Source organism: Microcebus murinus, chromosome 8 (assembly GCF_040939455.1).
Source record: "Microcebus murinus isolate Inina chromosome 8, M.murinus_Inina_mat1.0, whole genome shotgun sequence".
Taxonomy (NCBI): Eukaryota; Metazoa; Chordata; class Mammalia; order Primates; family Cheirogaleidae; genus Microcebus; species Microcebus murinus.
The window spans coordinates 18,669,245-18,687,948 of NC_134111.1; the positions used below are offsets into that span (position 1 = coordinate 18,669,245).

General features: G+C 33.5%; 1 protein-coding gene across 1 annotated transcript in view; it reads right to left on the reverse strand.

Moving 5' to 3' along the window:
- The window catches only part of ZRANB3 (zinc finger RANBP2-type containing 3), a 242,291-nt gene that overhangs the window by 88,262 nt on the left and 135,325 nt on the right, over window positions 1-18,704 (reverse strand). The window contains exons 5-6 of the mRNA XM_020288513.2: window positions 15,604-15,835; window positions 10,051-10,136 (exon numbers count right to left, since the gene is read on the reverse strand). Coding sequence (XP_020144102.2) covers window positions 10,051-10,136; window positions 15,604-15,835 — 318 coding nt within the window. The remainder of the gene's footprint in view (window positions 1-10,050; window positions 10,137-15,603; window positions 15,836-18,704) is intronic.

Here is an 18,704-nt window from a genome sequence, read left to right on the forward strand (position 1 = left end):
TCTCTCTCTCTCTATTAAGTTCCACTCCCTGATACTAATTTTGCTCTTGGAGGCCACAAAGACAAAAGTCTAATTCCTTTAAGACATGACAGATTCTTAAATATTTAAAAACCTGTTCCCCCAAGGGCTTCTCTTTTTCAAATTCCTACAGGCTTCATAAGATCAAGCACTATGTCTTACTCATCTTACACAGCTCTGAAATAATGTCTTAAATATAGTAGGCAATCAATAATATTAGGCATTTGTAGAGCTGAATATGAGATTCCTCTCATTATTCTGGTCACTTTTTCCCAGATACATTTTCATTTGTTAAAATGCTTCTTAAAATACAACTTCTAGTTGTCTCTCAGTTCCTTATACTGCTTGTCTCCAATGACCTTCTAAAATCTACTCCAAGCATTCCTATGGCTAAAATCCAGTCCTAAAAACAGGTCTACCTGGTAAATCCAGACATTCCACTCTCTACTTAAGCATCCTTCCAGGTTGCTTGTTCATTTACACCCTCTTTGTCTTTGCTATCTCATCGTATATTTTAGTCAGTTGACTGCTCTATTTTCTTCCATATCCATAATATCCTTCCTGTCTTCACATCCTTCCTCATCCCTTTTGATTTCTGAGTTCATACATTAGCTTTGTTCTTATTAATACAGCTTCAATTCCCTTGTCCCACAGTTCCTGTATCATAAGCTGGTAGAAAAATCCAATCTTGAATGGCTCTAACTGTAAGCCTTTTTCAGGCCTTTTTCCTGGCTACTGGGTGTGGCTGGGTAAATAACACCTTAGAGAAGACTGGTTCTGCTACAAATCTAGAATTGCTGATCTCAAATGGTCGCTCAGTACTGCTAACAATCCTACCACACTAATTTTGTTATCTCATTCCCACTTGGCAAAATTTCAAACCATGTCAACTTTCATCAAACTTTTAACCCTCTACCTTTCCATTTCTCTGAATATATAATTGTTCTTCCCATTTCACAGTGAAAATATGAGTTGTAAATTGCAAACTCCCTCAACTTCTTGCCACCTCAGAAACTATGCTATATTCTCAACCATAAAAAACCATGCAACCATAAAAAAGAGTCATTTATGTACACAAAAAGACAACAAAAGAGGAAAGTACAAAACAATGTTTATGCTTATATCACCATATTTGTAAAACATATGAATTTGATTAAATATGCACATAGTTTCTGAAGAAAGATATTAAGAACTATATACAGTTGCATGTAGGGAAGGGAACTTAGGTGAAAGGAACTTTTCAGTTTATACACTCTTCGATAGAATTTTTTAGAATTTTGAACCATGTGAAAATAGTGTCATAAAAAATAAATAAAAATTATAAATCTAACCAGGAATGTCTTATGCTTTAAAACCTTACACTGCAGGGGCTGGGGGATGGAAAAATGGGGAGTATTGTTTAATGGGTACACAGTTTCAGTTTGGGATAATGAAAAAGTTCTAGTGGTGAAAAGGGCTGATGGTTGCACAAGGAGAATGTACTGAAAGTCACTAAACTACACACATAAAAATGGTTAAATGGTAAGTTTTGTTATCTATATTTTACTGCAATAAAAAACCCCACAATTACTGATAAGTAAAAAAACATGCTACAATGCCTTTTGACTGCCATTATGATGAAGAGCAAGATTCTGTATAATATGACTCCTACTGGATTCCATCATTGTCTTGAGACTTTCTTCCTTTAGCTCTAGAATATTCGGCAAACCAGACATGTTTTAATTACTCAAAGGCCTAACACTTCTCTTGCTCAGCACCTTAGCACATAAAATTTTCTCTTCCTGGAATGCAAATGAACATCACTTACTCATACGATACCTCTTCTGGCCTCTGTGACTTGATTAGTTCATTCTGCCTCACTCTGCTGTGGCATTCTTTACTTACCTTTCATGACACTCATCACAACTGTAACTATCTGGCTATTGCTTGAGTTGAAAACTCAGTGAAGGCTAGACCATGTGGGTCTTATTCCCTAATGCATATCTAATGGTTAGCACATGCACAGCATATAATAGACACCCAAAATATTTTTGGAATATATGGATTAATGCAAGCTCAAACCACACTCTACATTTAATCTAATCGATAAGTGGAGTAGAACCATCCTTTATTCCAATTTAGCCTATGGTTATTCAAAACCAGAAGTCTTTTTTAACTGAACTACTGATAGTACCTGAGGCTTTCTTAAATCCCTTTCACACAAGCTGACTTTCTATGTATAAATGGAGAATATATCCTATCAATTTTTATCTAATTATTTTTTAGACTTATCTCTGCCATCCAGCATAATACTTGTTTTTCTCAGATTTTACCCATTTGCGAATGGAATAGACATGATCTCTATGTAGCCATGGGTGAGAACATTAAATGCAACAGTGAAGACAAAATACAGTGCAATTCCACAAGAAACACTTCTTGAATCTGACAATGACCCATTAATCAACACTCTTTGGGAATGTTTAAACATCTTTAATGTGTATTATCACCCAGCATTTTCCTCTTCATAAAAATTTAGACAACTAATTCTCCTAAGAGGTAGAAGTGGCACAAAATATCAATGACAACGAAAGTTTAGAAAATTCTATAAATTACTATTAAGATATTCTGGAATGTTCCTAACCTTTAAGCCTAACATTAGGGAGGACTAATTTGATTGGCAGTGTTGGAGTGGTGTCTGGGGAATAGTGTTTAGGTCATGAGGGTAGATCCCTCGTGATGTGCTTGGTGCCATCCTCCTGGTAATGGGTGAGATCTCACTCTATTAGTTCATAGGAGAGCTAATTATTTAAGAGTATGGCACCCTTCCTCTCTCTTTTGCGCCCTCTCTAGCCATGTGACACGCCTGTTCCTTCTTTAACTTCCACCATCAGTGGAAGCTAACTGAGGTCCGCACTAAAAGCAGATGTTGGCACCATGCTTCTTGTACAGCCTGCAGAACTGTGAGTCAAAGAAACCTATTTTCTTTATAAATTACCCAGCCTCAGGTATTCCTTTATAGCAACACAAAACAGACGAACACAACTGGTTATCTATGGGCCTTCTTTTTCTATGTAAAATAATATCCATGAAATTTGCCATTCCCTAAGTCTTTATTACTTAAATGTAGTATAATTTTTACCAAAAATGGTAAAAGAAAGTCAGATACAAAACAAGCCATTTAACCTTATAAAATGACAGAGGGGACTAGGTAATCTCTTAAAGTCTTTTCTAGCTCTAACAATTGATCATTCAGTGTGCTCATGGTTGACAAATGAATGGGCTGCCTTCTCCAAATCATATTTATAGCTTCCTCTAAATATAACCCAGTAAAGTAAATGATGTAAGTAATTTTGAATAAAAAATGTTCAGGTTGAGTAATACTTTGATTGTTCTTCTCAAATCAAACCAGGTAGGTGGTTACCTATACCCTGATTTCTCATCTCTGAAACACATTTACATTAGTACAATTCTGTTTGCCATGAAATAGGTATTTAATAAACTTATAAAGGCAAAGTTATATTTTTGCTGAAGCTTTACTTAACTTTATTTTGAATACAGTCATGACATTTCAAATATAAAATATGGGTCTAGAACTGAATAACTAACCATAATTTGCATTCTGCAAAATTATAGTGTGAAAATGACACCTTCAGAGAATCAAAACATTATGGAAAAAAATATAGCATTCCACAGACTAACTTAAAATGCCAGGAAGTGCCTTAATATGAATCAGAGTCTATGGAATCACAGTGCTTTCAAGGTAAAGAAGTAAAGAAATAACATAAAACTTTTGAAATGGAACCTGAAAAAAAATGCCTTTTGAAAAGCCTGAAATGGCTTTCTCTGGAAAACAGAAAATAGAGAACATAATCTGTACAATCATAAAGTATTTCACAAAGATGGACCTTTCTTTGAAACAGAGTTTGCATACGTACGAAAGGGACAGGTATACACTTACATTGTCATAAGACAAGTCCTAATCAGAAAATAAAAAAAGAACTGCTTAGTGACCACTTAGATTTTTTTTAGTCTCCAAAAGGTAAATACAATAAACCTGTTTGCTTTACATAGGCAAACTTTTGGCATTTACAGTCTATAAGAATTGTGATTAAGGCTAGGTGTGGTAGCTCAGACTTATAATTCCAGCATGTTAGGAGGTTGAGGCAGAAAGATTACTTGAGGCCAGGAGTTCAAGATCACCCTGGGCAACAAGAGTGAGACCCCCATCTCCACAAATAAATTAAAAATTAGCTGGGTGTGGTGGTATGCACCTATAGTCCCAGGTTCTTGGGAGGCTGAGGTGAGAGGATTGCTTGAGCCCAGGAGTTCAAGGCTGCAGTGACCTATGATCACATTACTGTATTCAAGCCTGGGCGACAGAACAAAACCTTATCTCTAAAAATAAAAATGAATAAATAAATAAAAAATAAAGTATTGTGATTAAGGGCTTCCCAACAATATCTAGCATCATATCAAACAGATCTGTGATAGGAACAAAATGAATTTAGGAATGATGTATCAAGGAACACAATTTTGACTATAAGGAACTGAAACACTGAATCAAGATTGCTTAATAAAAAAAAATATAGTATAATACACAAGAGGAATTCAGAGTCCAGGAAGGCTCCTGGATTAGTTGAATCCCAGGTTCTTTGTACCTCTTCCCTGTGCCATCAAAGAACTGGCTCCATCTAAATCTGATACCCCACATAGTTAGAAGACAGCTCTAACAGCAAATTGGATAGCATGTTTTTTTGTTCACATTCAGCTTAAGAGCAAGCATCTTGTCCTCCAACCTTGATATAAAGCCATTCTCTTCAAATGGTTGGGACATGACCAACCCTAGACAAATAACAGTTGTCAGAAGAATATCATGCTAACTGGCTTAGAATGATCAGAATCCACCAGTGAAATGGGTTACAAAGTCAACTTCCTACACCCCTCCACACACACCCCTAAACTAAATCAGGATTCTATCTGAATGGAAGGTAGAAGGTTGGCAATTAACAGGAGTCAAAACAGATGCTACTGTTGATTTCTGAGTAGAAGGGGGGGAACATTAATTTGGGATATTATAGTAAAATATCACTGTAATTTTCATTTCTATGCATTGCTAAAAAAAATCACGTGGTAAAAACTAATGAGTTTGGACAAACCAGCATTCACATGGATTTTTAGTTTCATCAAAACTTATTTTAGTTTTTATATTATATTATATTATATTATTTTTGTTTTGTATAGTAATTAAGCCCTCAGTTACCTTGTGATATACCAGAAAATTATATTAACTTAAAATTCTTGAGAGAATTTAGCCAAATGATTTCCATTTTTTTTAACATAAAAGTAGCAAAATAAATGATATGGTGTCAGTTATATAAGAATTCCTCATAGTAGTTCATTGATTATAAGAATCCCTGTTTTGCTCATGATTTAAAGTCAATATAAAGAAAACCAGATGTTGAGCTGGAAAAGATTATCCAAATCACTTAGTTCAGCCCTGTGTAACTTTTTAGTTTAGAACAGATAGATCTAGTATACAATGATTCAATGAACACTGAATATCATGCGCCAGGTACTGTGCTAGACACTGGGCATATAACACTGGAAAAGGGAAATGTTCTACCCTCAAGGAGCTTCTAGCTAGTAACTTACTCCAAAGGAGAACATAATGCAGGCTAAGTTCTCTAATGCTGCAGTCACCAACCCCTGGGCCACGGACTAGTACCAGCCTCTTAGGGAGCAGTATGCAGATGTGTCCCCCCCCCTCCCCGGTACTCTGTGGAAAAATTGTCTTCCACGAACCTAGTCCGTGGTACCAAAAAGGTTGGGGACTGCTGCTGATCACATGCCACTGAAAGGTGATTTCATTATAAATCTCCATCCTGCTGGGTACTCATAGTAAGGTGAATAGTTGAACTAACAGTGTGCAAAATGGACTCCACAGTATCCTGTGGCTTCTACAAAGTCTCAGAGGCTATAAATTGGGTCAGTGGCTACTGGAGGCTACCATGTTGACACTCCTGGGATATCCAGAAAAAAATCTGTATGTATATATGTCTTTGAGTATGTGTATAAATACCTTTTAAAATTATACAAAAGATAACACAATTTTCTGCAAAATTCCTTTTCTTTTGACAATATATCTTAGAAATTCTTTGTAGAGCTACATCCTTTTTGTCAAAGATAGCATAGTATTCCATTGTATGGATGTGTCATAATTTATATAATCAGTTGCCTAATGATATCTTTGTTGTCAATCATTTATTATTTAGTAACCAAGCAATATTAATTATGCACATACATGCATTTGTATATGTATACCTATATGGTTTTGTATATATAATATATATGTGTGACTAACATACACAAATAAGAATATATATGAACAATTATATATAATAGCATAAATAAACAAGTATAGGATAAACTTTTCAGATGTTAATTGCTCAGTTAAGTAGATGGGCTCTTAAAACTTCGGCAGATATAGTAAAATTGCTTTCAATAGATGGTTCAGCCATGACATTCCCACCAAAATGTAAGAGAGATTCCTGTTTCTACATATGCTCATTGATATAATGTTTTATGAAATTTTCTAATTTTTATAACTATATTAGGTGAAAAATTATGTTTTATTGTAGTTTCAATTTGAATTTCTTTTATAAGTTAGATTTATGTAGTTGAAATCTATTTGCATTTCCTTTTCTGTCAATGGTTTGTATATATTTTTTGTACATTTTTCTCAGTTGTTGAAAATAGCTTTCTCTTTAATTTGTAACACAAGAATAATTTTTCCTTAGTTAGAAATTTTGCTTTTGACTTTAGATGTGGTATTTTCTTTTTTTATTTTTATTTTTAGATGTTGTATTTTCTTTTTTTTTTTTTTTTTTTAAAGCTAGTCAAGCGTGGTTGTGGGGGGAGACAATGTTAAATCAGCTTAACAATAACCCACAACCCTCGGACCAACTTAGATGTTGTATTTTCTAAAAGATATTTTAGAAAATATCTTTTAAGTTCTAATGCAGTCAAATATATTCATATTTTATTAATTTCCTATAACAAAGTTATAAAAGAATTCCCCTATGTTTCATTTGGGGTTTAATAATGTTTAACACTTGACTCACTTGGAGTATTTTTTGTGTGCAAGAATAGAGAAAAGAATCCCCTTCTCTTCCTTTAATACTCTAGTTTGTCATAATTTTCTTGACAATTCTTGCTTGTTTATTTTTTCAAATAACATTTAGAATCAGTTTTCTGGATCTAAGCGAAAAATCCTCTTAACTTTTCCTGGATATATTATAACTAAATTCAGAAAAAAGTGGAATCTTTATAATACTAAGTCTTCTCAATAATTAAGAGCATACATCTTTTTTTGTTATGTCCTTTAGTAATACTCTTGAGTTTTTCATGTATAGATCTTACAGATTTCTAAGTTTATTCTTCAGTAGTATATTTTTTGTTGTTATACTTTGTTATTGTAAATAATACCTTTTTTCTTCATTATATTTTAGAAATATTTATTATTTGTGTAAAAACAGACAACTAACTTTTTAATAGTAACCTTGTGCTAGAACACCTTAATGAATTCTCTTTTGTTATGAACATTTTTCAATTTATTCTTTTAATCTTCCAAATAAATAATATCAGCTGCAAATAATGATGATTTCACCTTTGCTTTCCAAATTTTACCTTTTATTTTTCTTTTGGGTATTGGAACTGATCAGTATCTCTAGAGTAAAGGTAAACTGTGGTAAAAGTGAACATCCGTTGCCTAAATGTTAGTGTTTCATGAGTGTTTCAGGAGATTTTAGTGTTTCATGAGTGGTTTGGGGCTTGAAAGATACATCATACACATATATATAAATGTGTACGTACACATCCTAAATTTACTAAAAACTGTAATCAAGGATAGATGGTGAATTTTATCTAATGACTTCCTGGCATATATGGAGATAATGAAGTTTTTCCTTATTAACATGGCTAATTATATTAATGCATTTCTTTCTTTTTTTTTTTTTTTTTTTTTGAGACAGAGTCTCACTTTGTTGCCTAGGCTAGAGTGAGTGCCGTGGCGTCAGCCTAGCTCACAGCAACCTCAGACTCCTGGGCTCAAGCGATCCTTCTGTCTCAGCCTCCCAAGTAGCTGGGACTACAGGCATGCGCCACCATGCCCGGCTAATTTTTTCTATATATATTAGTTGGCCAATTAGTTTCTTTCTATTTATAGTAGAGACGGGGTCTCGCTCTTGCTCAGGCTGGTTTTGAACTCCCGACCTCGAGCAATCCGCCCGCCTCGGCCTCCCAGAGAGCTAGGATTACAGGCGTGAGCCACCACGCCCGGCCCAATGCATTTCTTAATATTAAACTATGGTTGAATTACTGATATGAATCCATTTGCTTATAGTCAATATTAGGTCTTTTAACGAGCTTCTGGATTCTACTAATCTATTAATATTGAGGATTTCTACATTTATAGTTATAAGGAGAAATAGCCTCATTTTCTTTTTTGTGTTAATCTTCTCTAATTTTGGTATCAATGTTAGACTGGCTTCATACAAACAATTTGGTAAGATTCTTTCTACCTCTGTATTCTGGAACCCTTTAAAAAGCATCAAAAGACCATGCACACGTGGGGTTATTTGAAAAAAATTATAGAAAGGGGGAAAAATAAATCCCAAAAGGATGCACACTGGGGAAAAAACATGAGAGACTCATATCGCATACAAAGAAATGATTTCTATAATATATGAATATTTCCAAAATATCAAGAAAAAAAGCCAATACATTTAGTAGACAAAAGGGCAAAGAACAAAAGTAGACAACTGACAGGAAAAAAATACAATGACTCATATATGTATGAAAAACTCCTCAATTGCATTTACTATATAATGGGCAAATGTGTATAAAGCTATTATGAGTTCAGACTGCTAAGAAAAAAATGATTTATATTTCACCATGTTGGGAAAAGAGACACTCATACCTGGCTGGTGGAAATACAAACTGCTATAACTTTTGTGGAATATGATTTGGAAAAATCTAATAATATCAAAATGCACCTACTCTTAGAACCAGCAATTTCACTTCTATAAATTTATCTTAGAACTTTTCCCATATATGTGACATGAAATATTAAAATAACTAACAATTATTGAGTGTTCACGATGTACAGTCACTGTTCAAGCTCTTTGTAAATATTAGCTAATATATGTTTCATAGTAACTCTCTGAGGCAGACATAATTATTCTCTGTTTTAGAGCTGAAGTAACAGGTATGGGGAAGTAAAGTTACCTTTCTAAAATGAAACATCTGTAAGTAGTATATGTGAAAATAAAACACAGGTGATCTAGCTCTAAATTTTCATGCTTTTAACAACTGTAATATACTACCTCTCAACATGCACAAGGATATTTACTGCAGCATTGTATGCAATAGCAATATACTACAAACAAATGTCCATTTGTTTATGTAGGAATTGCACAAATAAATTCCAAACAATGGAATACATGCAGCATTTCAAATGAATCTCAAAGCTCTGTCAGTAACTGATACAGAAAAATCTCCAGTACGTTTTGGATGAAGAAAGCAAACTGCAAAACAATGTACACATTATGCTAGTATATATGTAGAAATAAAATGAAATATTACATATGTGTAATCATATGTGTTTATTCATGCACAGAGTATCTCCAGAAGGATACCTGAGAAACTGCAACCCTGGTTACTTGGGAAGGGAAATTGTTAGCTGGGAGACAAGAGTAAAAGGAATACTTACTTTTCACTTTTGTATAATGTACATGTATATGTAGTCAATAAAAATAAGTTAAATAATTTCAAAAATAAAAAGTTGAAGGGAAAAAAAAATAAAGAAAAACTTTGCCATTACCTATGCCTTTTATTTATTTTACATATAGGTTAACCACACAAGCTTTTACTTGAAGAAATTATTCCATAGTTACCACAAGTTTGTTAAACACTGGAATAAAGAATGACTTAGAAAGCTTAATGTTCACAGTAACTATGTGAGGATACAAGCTTATGGAAAATAGTTTGTCCTACCTGATACGTGCATTACAGTATCGTTTTGCATAGTCAGTCCATGATCCAAATTTTTGTGGAAAGAGAGCTTCAATCTGCATGAAAAGCTGTAACAATACAAGTGTTCTCAATATGCTATAATATTTCCAAGTAAATTATGATGATGATAAAACCAGTTAATAATGAAAAGGAAAAAAGAAAATCTACTTTCTTTAAGGTTCCTTCTTATTCCCCATTCCCATCCCTGCCATTCTATTCTTCACAGATAACTGTTATCTGTTTCATAAATATACATTTATACATTTTTCTATGTCTAGATAAGCCTATGTATATATTATCTTTTATTCACATGAAGAGGATTCTATTACACATACTGTCACACAACTAGAATCTTGTCCCATAAAACATGTCTTAGACACTTTTAAAGTACAGCTAAATCTATTTATATATAGTTTAAAAAATTATATAAGCAATAATAATATTGTTTAAAGGTTGAATAGCAACCCATTATTATGTAAATGTACTGTAAAATATTTAAACAGACTCCTGATATTGGATATACAGGCTATTTCTAGCTTTTATGAAGTTATAAACGTTAATGCTTTGATATAACTGTGTGTGTATATATGAATATATATAGGTGTAGGTATATATATCTACATCTATATCTATTAATCATCTATCTATTTCTCTATTTATTTGCATTTCTATTAGAGGGGTTGTAGGCTATATTTTTAGAAATATAATAGCTGAGTTTAAGGTATATGCTTGTTAAAGTTTGATAGATATTACCATGTTGCCCTGTAAAAAGACTGTCTCAATTTACTTTCCCATCAATAGTATTATGAAATCTTTTCATATTTACAACTCTTATAGGCTGCACATAGCAGTATCTCACTGATATGGTAATATGCTTTTTAAGAATAACAACTTTGAGATATAATTCATATACTATAAAATTCATACTTTTAAAGTACACAATTTCGTGGCTTTTAGCTTATTCACAAAATTGTGCATCAATCACCACTATCTAATTTTGGAATATTTTTATCACTCCCAAAAGAAACCCCACACTCAGTAGTCATTATCTCTTTCCTCCATTTTCTCTTTCCTCCAACTCTGGCAACAGTTAATCTATTTCTGTCTCCATGAACTTGCCTATTCTGGACATTTCATACAAATAGAATCATACAATATGTAGCCTCTTATGTCTGGATTCTTTCACTTAGCATAGTGTTTTCAAGGTTAATCCATGTTGTAGCATGTATAGGATTTCATTCCTTTTTATGGCCTAATAATATTCCAGTTTATGGATATACACACACACACACACATATACTCTATTTGTTTATACATTCATCAACTGGTGAATATTTTACATGTTTTCACATTTTGAATATCATGAATAATGCTACTAGATATATCTGTATACAATTTTTTGTGAACATATGTTTTTGGTTCTCTTGGGTATATACCTAGGAATGGAACTGTTGGGTCACCCAGTAACTGTATGTTTAACTTTTTATGGAATTGCTAAAGTGTTTTCTAAAGCAACTTCAGTGCTTTATATCCTTTTTATATGACAACATACTCTTAAATAACCAGTAGATCAAAGAAGAAATCACAAGGGAAATTAGAAATTAGAAAATACTTTAAAATAAATGAAATCGAGGACACAATATTTAACATATGAGTTGCAGTAAAAGTAGTGCTTAGAGGGAAATTAATAGCTGCATAAGGCCATATTAAAAAAAGAAGAAAGAACTCAAATCAATAACCTAATTTTCCACCTTAAGACATTGGAAAGGAAGAGCAAACTAAACCCAAAGCAAATAGAAGGAAGAATACAATAAAGATTAGCATGGAAAGAAATGAAATAGAAAATAGAAAAACAATAGAGAACGTCAATTTAACCAAAAGTTGGTTCTTGGTAAGATTAACATCATTGATAAAACTTTAGCTAGACAGACCAAGATAAAAAAGAAAGAAGACTCAAATTACTAAAATTAGGAATGAAAGAGGGGACATTACTATCAACCTCACAGAAATACAAAGGATCATAAGGAAAGACTATGAACAACTGTTTGCCAATAAATTAGCTTAGATGAAATGTTCAAATTCCTAGAAAGACATAAGGTACTATAACTGACTCAAGAAGAAAAAAAACAATCTTAATAGACATATACCAGTTAAGACACTGAATTAGTAGAGTAGTCCCCCCTTACCATAGGGCATGTGTTCTAAGACCCTCCATGAATGCTTGAAACCATGGAATGCATGAAACCCTATAAATATTATGTTTTTTCTGATAGTGTACATACATGCCCATGGTAAAGTTTAAGTATTACTTAATAAAAAAAGAATAGAAAGGAACTTCCTCAACTTGATAAAAAAAATCTAGAAAAACCTCACAAATCATGTAGTACTTAAAGGTGAAAGGCTGAATGCTTACCCTCTAAGATGAAGAACAAAACAAGTATGCTCACTTTTACCATTTCCCTTCAACACTATACTGGAGGTTCTAGCCAGGGCAATTACATAGGAAAATGAAATAAAAGTCATTGAGATTTTAAAAGGAAAAGGTAAAATTATCTCTATCTGCAAGTGACATGATCTTGTATATAGAAAATCCTAAGGGATTCACTAAACTAGTATTTTAACTAATAAATGAATTCAAGTTTGCAAGATAAATAATAAATGCAGAAAAATCCATTGCATTTCTAGGCCAGGCATGGTGCTCATGTATGTACCTCTAATGCTTTGGGAGACCAAAGAAGGAGGAGCAACTGAGGCCAAGAGTTAAAACCAGCCTGGGCAACACACAGTCTCTACCAAAAAAAAAAAAAATTGTATTTCTATACTTAGTAACGAACAATTTAAAATGAAATTAAGAAAATAACAAGAAAATAACTGCATTTATGGACGGGTATGGTGGCTCACGGCCATAATCGCAGAACTTTGGGAGGCAGAGGCCAGGAGTTCAAGGCTGCAGTGAGCTATGATTGAGCCACTGGCACGTCAACCAGAGCAGAGAGACAGTGAGATCCTGTCTCTCTTTAAAAAAAACAAACAAAACAAAACAACAACATTTACACTGTGAAAACTACAAAGTACTGTTGGCAAAAAAATTAAAGACCTAAAAATAAATGGAAAGATATATCATGTTCATGGATTGGAAGACTTAATGTTGTTAAAGATGGCAATACTTCCTAAAGTAATCTACAGATTCAACACAGTATCTACAAAAATTCAAGCTGGATTCTTTGCAAAAATTTAAAGCTGATAAAAAAATTCATATGAGAATTCAAGGGACTCATAATACCCAAAATAATCCTTAAAAAGAAAAACAAAATTGGAAAACTCACATTTCCCAATTTGAAAACTTAGAATTTGTAATTTTATATTCTTTTTCTTTTTTCCATTTTAAAAATTATTTCAGCATATCATGGGGGTACAAATGTTAAGGTTACGTATATTGCCCATGCCCTCCTCCCCCCTTGAGTCAGAGCCTCAAGCGTGACCATCCCCCAAACGTTGCACATCTCACTCATTATGTTTGTATACACCCATTCCCTCCTCCCCGCCCGACACCCGATAAATGTTATTCCTATATATCCACTTAGGTGTTGATCCATTAATACCAATTTGCTGGTGAGTACATGCAGTGCTTGTTTTTCCATTCTTGAGATACTTTACTTAGTAGAATGGGTTCCAGCTCTATCCAGGAAAATACAAGAGGTGCTATATCACCATTGTTTCTTAAAGCTGAATAGTACTCCATGGTATACACATACCACATTTTATTAATCCACTCATATATTGATGGGCACCTGGGTTGTTTCCACACCTTTGTGATTGTGAACTGTGCAGCTATCAAATGACACTACAAATGGGACACCTGCACTCAAATGGTTATATTCTTTTTCTTAAAGAACCCCAAACATAAATTGTACAATTTTCAGGACAGGTAAAACCGGGGTCCCAAACCCTTGTTTTGAATAATGGCTACCCTGGGTGAGGGGTGAAAAGTACTGACATGATCACAGTGGGACACAAGGGCCACTACTGTATTGTTAATGTTCTATTTCTTATGCTGGGTAAGTATTCATTTTATTATTATCATTTAAAAATATATATCCTTTATATACTCTGTCTTGAATGACACATTTCATATTATTGTGAATCACCTTTATTATTCAATGACCTAATTTTAGAATGTAAGTAAATTACTTGGGGTCTACACTCCTACTGCCAATGGGTATTCAAGAGTAAAAAAGTAAATAAATAAAAGGTAAAATTAAGCATTTTACCATTGCTATATATGGATTGTTATGTGTATCTCAGATTTCCAGGGTGGAATTCATAAGGAGAGCCTAGGTAATAGTGTTAGAGATGCAATGATAATGCTATCGCCCAGGCTTGGTTTAATAATTAACATATTAATAATAATGGCTACCATATGTTATGTACTTACTATGCGCCAGGGCACAAGGCCAGGTACTTTCTTTTTTGTTTGTTTTTTTGAGACAGAGACTCACTCTGTTGCCCGGGCTAGAGTGCCGTGGCATCAGCCTAGCTCACAGAAACCTCAAACTCCTGGGCTCAAGCAATCCTTCTGCCTCAGCCTCCGGAGTAGCTAGGACTACAAGCATGTGCCACCATGCCTGGCTAATTTTTTTTTTATGTATATATTTTTAGTTGGCAAATTAATTTGTTTCCATTTTTAGTAGAGACGGGGTCTCGCTCTTGCTCAGGCTGGTCTCAAACTCCTGACCTTGAGCGATCCACTCACCTTGGCCTCCCAGAGTGCTAGGATTACAGGCATGAGCCACTATGCCCAAAGGCTAGGTACTTTCAAAGTAACAGTTTCTTTAACTCTCCCGCAACTCCATAAGACAACAAGCCTATGTTATTTCTATGACTCAGTGTTCATGGACCAAGATTCCTTAGGGAACACTGACACAGACTCATAAGAGTTTCATCTATCATTTCTTATTCCCCATCCTTTAACCATTTTATACATTATCCACCTCTTAGAGTGGCAAAAGCTAAATGGGGTATCAAACAAATGCCTTATTCTTCCATTCTAAATAGATATCTCATCTAGTTTGCACATAAGCTCTAGTTTCTCTCTACCTTCCCAAATGTGGGTCTTGAAATGAAAGAAGAACAGAGAGAAGTTCTACAATGTAGTATAAAAGAAATAAAGTAGATATTCAACCACAATCCTAAGGAGCTTATAATGTAAAATAGTTAAGATAAATGAAGATTTAGACCATAGAAAAACCTCAAGCACATGTATGAAGAATGTTACTTGTACTAAACATGAAAGCTTTAAAATAAAGGTAAAAGCTATTAATAGTTTTTGTACATATCTACAAGCTTGGTTATGGTTTACACATAAATAGATAAAAACCGTCATAATAAAACATAGATATAATCATTAATAGTTTCCTAGAAATTCCCAATGTACTCTTCAGGCATTTGAGAAATTAAAAATGAAAAAAAAACAGGAGATTGATCCAATTTTCCTTTTTTTTTTCTTTTAAGCCCAAAGTATAAGGATTTTAATACCTCTTCAGGCCTTCCCAAAGCTGGAGTTCCTGTAAGAAGAATGGCTCGTCTGGCTTTTTGTACTACTGGCAATAAAATCTTGCTGCGAGTTGCATTTCTGGACTTCATGTAATGTGATTCATCCACTATAACTACTTCGAAGTTCTGATTATTCAGCGCATCTATCAAAGTCTCTGCATCTGTGGTTAAAAGACCATAACCCAGAACTGTCACTTTGCTGGTCGATATTCTCCTAGAAAAGAAAATCCCTGTATTTAAAAAATATCTCAGTAACCAATTTATCATAAACAATACAACTCTTTTAGGGAGAGATACAGAGCAGGAGAAAAGGGGGAAAATAAAAGGAGATGGTATTACTACTGAAACTCAATTTCTCTTAAGATTTTATAGTCCCTAAATATAATAAACCTGGATCCAAAATTTAAAATTTTGCTTAACCTAAACCAAAATTTTGCTCAAATGATCTTTGGAAGATTTTGGCATCCAGCAAGCCACATTTTACTATGATATAAAAATTACTTTTTGACAATAGTTGTTTCTATGCACCTAGGATCATGTATAACGTAGATACTTAAATATCAGTTGACTCTTCAATGAAACCTTCACACAAATAGGATAGCAATTTTTCAACTTGGGTGCTATTGGTATTTTGAGCAGGATAATACTTAGTATTACAGGGCTGGTCCAGTGCACTGCAGGGCGTTTCACTTCCTGTTCCACCCATTAAAGGCCATTGGAGCTCCTAAGTCACTGTGACAACAGAAAGGCCTCTGGCCCTGGGGTAATGAAGTTTAGTTACAAGAGGAGAGGGTACCATGTCATGTAGAGAACCACTGAGCTAAAGTGATCCCTGATCTTTTGATTTCTATAATTCATACATCTGTAATATTCTTTATCTTACTGTTCATGAAATTATTCATTTACATATTTATCTCTCTTACTGTATCATGAAATTGGTGAGGGCAGGGAATGTGTATTATTCATTTTTGTATATATTCATACAATGCTATGCTACCAATGAAAGTTTATAGAATGAAATAATTAGACAACTGAATTCATGAACACTAAAACATACCACTTTTGCATTTTCTATCTCACCAGTGAAAAATACAGCACAGAGTCAGTCTTCTGCAATTCTCTATCTTCTAACAGAAAAGGCAGAGCTCCTAAGTGGCCAGTACCACCATGGCAACTGCATATTTTAAAAAGTGGAAACTGTATTTTAAGCCCTGGATAAATCTACTTAATAAAAGACCCATGACTTTCTCACTGTTCTAAAACACCAGAAGAGCCTGCAGAAAAAAAGTACAGGGTTAATATTACTAACTTAAATATACTGAGAACAACATATAGAAGATAATGACTTCAAAGGCCACTGCAGCAGTCTCTAACTTCTATCCTGCCATGTCTCAACTAGTGAATGGTCTGGGCGTAATTGGTATACGCCAGAAGGAAGCATGTGTATTTGTGGTAAACACATGATGATATATACCTAAACCTGCTTCTTTAAGTACCGGGAAAATATACAGTAGTTTTTCTGCCCTTTAGCTAATATCCTTCAGAAAACTTATACTCTGGGGGTGTAGTCCTATTTAACATATCCTAAATAAAAATATTAGCTGCTATTTAATTACAAGACTGTATTTCCAAAATAATAATAAAAACTAGATGACCTAAAAGTTATAAAAGATGACAGAAGAGACATATTTTAAGACAATTTAAATGTAGCATTTAAATAAATTATTAGCTAACAGAAAAGGGTTATGGAAGTCTTAAATTCTACATTCTCTAAATTCTTAAGTCTTTTCAATTTTATGCAGTTTTATTAGAGAGGAGATTTATTTATAATTATTATTTACATTTTATTTTAATTTTTTTTAGAGACAGGGTCTTACTTTGTTGCCCAGAGTGCTGTGACATGATCATAGCTCAATGTAACCTCAAATTCCTGGGCTGAAGCAATTATCCTGCCTCAGCCTGCCAAGTAGCTTGGACTATGGATGCATGCCACCATGCCCAGCCAACGCTTTAATTTTTTGTAGAGACAGAGTCTTGTCCAGGCTAGTCTCAAATTCTAGGGCTCAAGATCCTTCCGCCTCTGCCTCCCAAAGTGCTGGGATTATAGGCATGAACCACCACACCTGGCCTATATTTTATTTTAACCATGTAAATAGTGTCCATATTTTTCTGGACCCATAAAGATGTATTTCACTGAATTAGGGTTGCAAAGTTGAAACAGCAAAAGCCTTCCATCTATTTTGCCTATTTCATCTTTCCACATTCACAAAGTCAAACTTTATTTGTACAAATACTCTTTATGTTAACAGTCTTAGAGAATACAATATAGAAAGTAATACTGTAATCAAAAAAACCTATGTATTAATAGATATTTATTTCATGTAGACATGAAAAAGACATTGCTTTTTATTTAAGGCTCAGAAATAAATAATTTTGAACCTCTGGAAACATGATAATTTGCATGATTCTTCTAGATATTCGATGTAATAACTTATCAATATTCAAATTCGTTGTTTTACTACAGTAGCTAGAAAGCAAAATGAGGAAAAAAATACTAGCAACATTGTGATAGATTTTTAGAGTAAGGACTTCAAATAATCACATAGCAAATATTTTAAAGATATAAAAGATTAATGCTCTAAAATAAAAAAAACATAAATTATCAAAATTAATCAGATGTAATGGTTCACACCTGTAATCCTAACTACTCAAAAGGCTGAGGCAGGAGAATAACTTGAAGCCAGGAGTTAGCGACTAGCCTGGGCAACAGAGCAAGACCCTGTCTCTAAAAAATAAATTAATTAATTTAAAAAAATTAAAATATTACGAATATAAATTAACTTAATAAAGAAAATCAAACTTATTAATACTAGTGTCATATATAAAACTTGTACATTAACTATTGATAACAACTTAGAAAGAAAAATCTACCATGGTTGCTGATAATAAAAGATCACAAAGTTTCAAGTTAATCATTAAAAAGTTGTGAGATTTATTTTTGACCCCTAAAATAGTAAAGTATATTTAAGGTATATATAAAGTAGATATTACATATATCTATAAAGTATGCATATTTTACACTT